The sequence below is a fragment of the Homarus americanus genome, unplaced genomic scaffold (assembly GCF_018991925.1).
Source record: "Homarus americanus isolate GMGI-L3 unplaced genomic scaffold, GMGI_Hamer_2.0 scaffold47844, whole genome shotgun sequence".
NCBI classification, from domain to species: domain Eukaryota; kingdom Metazoa; phylum Arthropoda; class Malacostraca; order Decapoda; family Nephropidae; genus Homarus; species Homarus americanus.
The window spans coordinates 1-3,043 of record NW_024718190.1 but is presented as its reverse complement, the minus strand read 5'-3'; the positions used below and the strand labels follow the sequence as shown (position 1 = coordinate 3,043).

The 3,043-nt window shown below is 40.2% G+C and overlaps 1 protein-coding gene across 1 annotated transcript; it reads right to left on the bottom strand.

The window, feature by feature from the left end:
* Nucleotides 1-1,612: 1,612 nt before the first annotated feature.
* LOC121859362 (cuticle protein 21-like) lies at nt 1,613-2,531 on the bottom strand. The gene is made up of 3 exons (XM_042356140.1): nt 2,439-2,531; nt 2,253-2,333; nt 1,613-2,032 (listed from the first exon to the last, which is right to left on the bottom strand). Exons 1-3 carry the CDS (start codon nt 2,448-2,450, stop codon nt 1,709-1,711), a joined length of 417 nt encoding a protein of 138 aa, XP_042212074.1. The 5' UTR covers nt 2,451-2,531; the 3' UTR covers nt 1,613-1,708.
* Between the last annotated feature and the right edge of the window lie 512 nt (nt 2,532-3,043).

The window sequence follows — 3,043 nt, the reverse complement described above, 5'->3', positions numbered from 1 at the left end:
TTTTATCTCCAACGTGGCTGATCACCTAAAGATGTATTCAAGCCTCTCATGAAGAACAGCGGTGACTGTTGTATACTTACAGATTCAAACGTGTCATAATAATATACGTTTACTTATTTATGTCAATAAATTATTCAGCATAATTTAATGGTTTCCTTTTCATGCAATAACACGTCCTTTACCTAGCCTTATAGGCCCAAATATTTACGAACAATTACTATCATGATGATCTATATCTTATATGATAGTGAACATGAAGAACCTTCATCAGTCCAGGAAGCTTTACATTAGTTTCCTAACAAATGGGGACAAACAAGATAAAAGCAATGCATATATTTTCCTTGAATGAACACTTAATAATTTACTCTCATACAAACATATAGTCAACGCTAATGTTTTTAAAGGTGTATTAACTGGTCTTCAACTTATCCCAAAAGTTGCAATATCTTTTTATGGAGAACTGCTTTGCCAGGTTGTAGTATGTGATCACAGATGAAGGAAAACATGACAGACGATAGTTGTTAATACTGGTGTCACCTTCTGGGCTTATGTTCAGTTATCGAAAATGCTTATATTTTTTTTATTTGTGAAACTGAAATGCTCATTGGGTTTCCTGACTAATTAGTTGATGATAATATGCTATCACAAGCAACCTGCCTTATAGAGCACTACCGAACCTGGGAGAACATGTAAGTTAACAGCAAGTCGAGGGAGAGGGTGGCAGCTCCTGTTAAACATGACCCTTAGTCCCACCCACTCATGGTGCACGGACAAAAACTCACTAGACTTACTCATCGAACTTCTAAATGACAAAGGTTATTTTAGGTTCATTGCGAGAACTTTTTGGAATCCTGATTAAGGGCGTATTGAGAATAGTTCATGTAGAGAGAAGTGACTACGGCCGACAGACAGACACCTACATGTGGCAACTTCTATGCAACCGATTGGGGTCACCTGTGGGTGTCTAACCACCAGTGAAAGAATCATCAACTTTTGCTCTTACCTTTTCATGACGCTTCGGTGAACAAGTTTTTTTTTTTTTGTAATACGAATGTACTCGCAAGCTTGACCTTTTAGTCTAAATCATACTAAATTGTCTTATTTGTAGAAGTATTATAGAAACCATAAATTAATAAGAAATCATTTATATTTTACGACAACTAGAATTAGGAAACCCTTATACGATGAATTGTGGCTTCCCGGAATACGAGCCAGTACGCCTCAAGACAAGAGGTGAACGCTTATCCACCACACACTTGGTATAATTATATTTCACCACAATTATTGCTATTTTTTTCATCCGGGTAATGATTTCAAACATGAAAACATCATTGAAGTCAAGGCCAGACAGGTGAACTTTGAGAGCTGCTGGTGGCGGCCACGTCGTGTTCTCCCTCACTGACCTCACCTGTGTTTCACCTGTCGTCTGGAAAGGTTTGGGTTATGTCATTGTACGTACACGAGAGGATAGTGTGGCTGACATTGAAGTTAAACCGCCATTACGTTGTTTGTCGCTCAAATTAAATTTATCAGTGCATTATAGAGAAGAAAGTCTGTACATTGATATTCATTTTGGTATAGTGAAAAAGGATCCGTGAACGAAACTACCTCATTGCCATCAATATAATTTATTAGTTATCCTTGTAAATAAATATCATAATTTATAGTGGTCGAGGGAGAGTGATCAGTCAGGTTACGGATGAGGTATCTACTTGGACTCGTTGGAATCGAAGTATCTTGGCCTGGGAGGGGCGTAGCGGGGAGCCTCCCGGGACTCGAAGGACTCGTAAGAGTCGGGGTAGCGAGCCTCTCCGTCGTACTTGACATCAGCAATGTAGCCTGAGTCACCGTCCACGACGTAGGTCACAGTCTGCAGACGACCGTCGGGGAGCTGCACGTAGTACGACCCCTGGGTGTCGTCACCATCACGAGTCTCCTGGTGACCAAAGTCGTTGCCAGAAGAGTCGTCCTTCACGGCGTAGTTGAAGTTGTACTGGGCCTCACCAGACTCAAAAGACTCAGCGGAATAACGCTTGAACGTGGTAAAAAGACTTAAAATTAGTATGCACCGTAACTATGCATTCAAATATTAACCATTATTTTTATGTACTGTACAGGGCACCACAAGTATTTCATCTCAGTCCAAAGAAACCATTATTGAAGTTAATGGTTATATGGAACAATTTGATATTTTCAGATTCATCAAACAATCAATGATAATAATACCCGAAATACCATAATAATGTACTCACACGAGGGGCAGCATAAGAGAAGGTTTCCCGGCTGCGGCTGTCTGCTGCTGCCAGGGCTGCCACGCCCAGCACGATCAAGATCTGTAAGTGCAATTTTATTTTTGTAAATGTAATAACAAAAGTGGGTATTATTATTTACCTATAGTCTATGAAGATATAATAGCACTAATAAAATGTTATATTCACCTTAGTGTTCATGGTGTGTGTTGTGTTGTCACGAGAAACTAACTGCCCATCCCTCTGCCGCTGTTCATTTTATACCACCGCGCCAGACCTGGGCCGTCCAGGGTCAAGTTCTTGCATGTGGTCGCTTACTTGTGAATTCTCAATCTGAAAGTTGGATGGCGTAAAGTGATGTAAAAATTAATGATAGCAATCTTAGAAGGAAATCTGAATTGGAAACTTTATTACCTATTGCTAACGACATGTTTCATTTGGTGATGCGAACACGCTTTGTTTATACTTGGAAGCACACACTTACACTACCATACACACACCTTTTATAGTACAGGTGACACACACTTACACCCCCATACACACACCTTTTATAGTACAGGTAACACACACTTACACTACCATACACCATTTATAGTACAAAATTGTGAGTAATTTCGCATTTTGTTGCTACGTCACGCTGCATATTGGGATTTAAATATATTTGCGTGTCTGGGCCTGTGTATGTGTGTGTGTGTGTGTGTGTGCGTGTGCGTGTGTGTGTGTGTGTGTGTGTGTGTATGTGCATGTGTGTGTATATGGGAGTAAATATGCGTGGGTGTGGCTGGGCTTTGTTT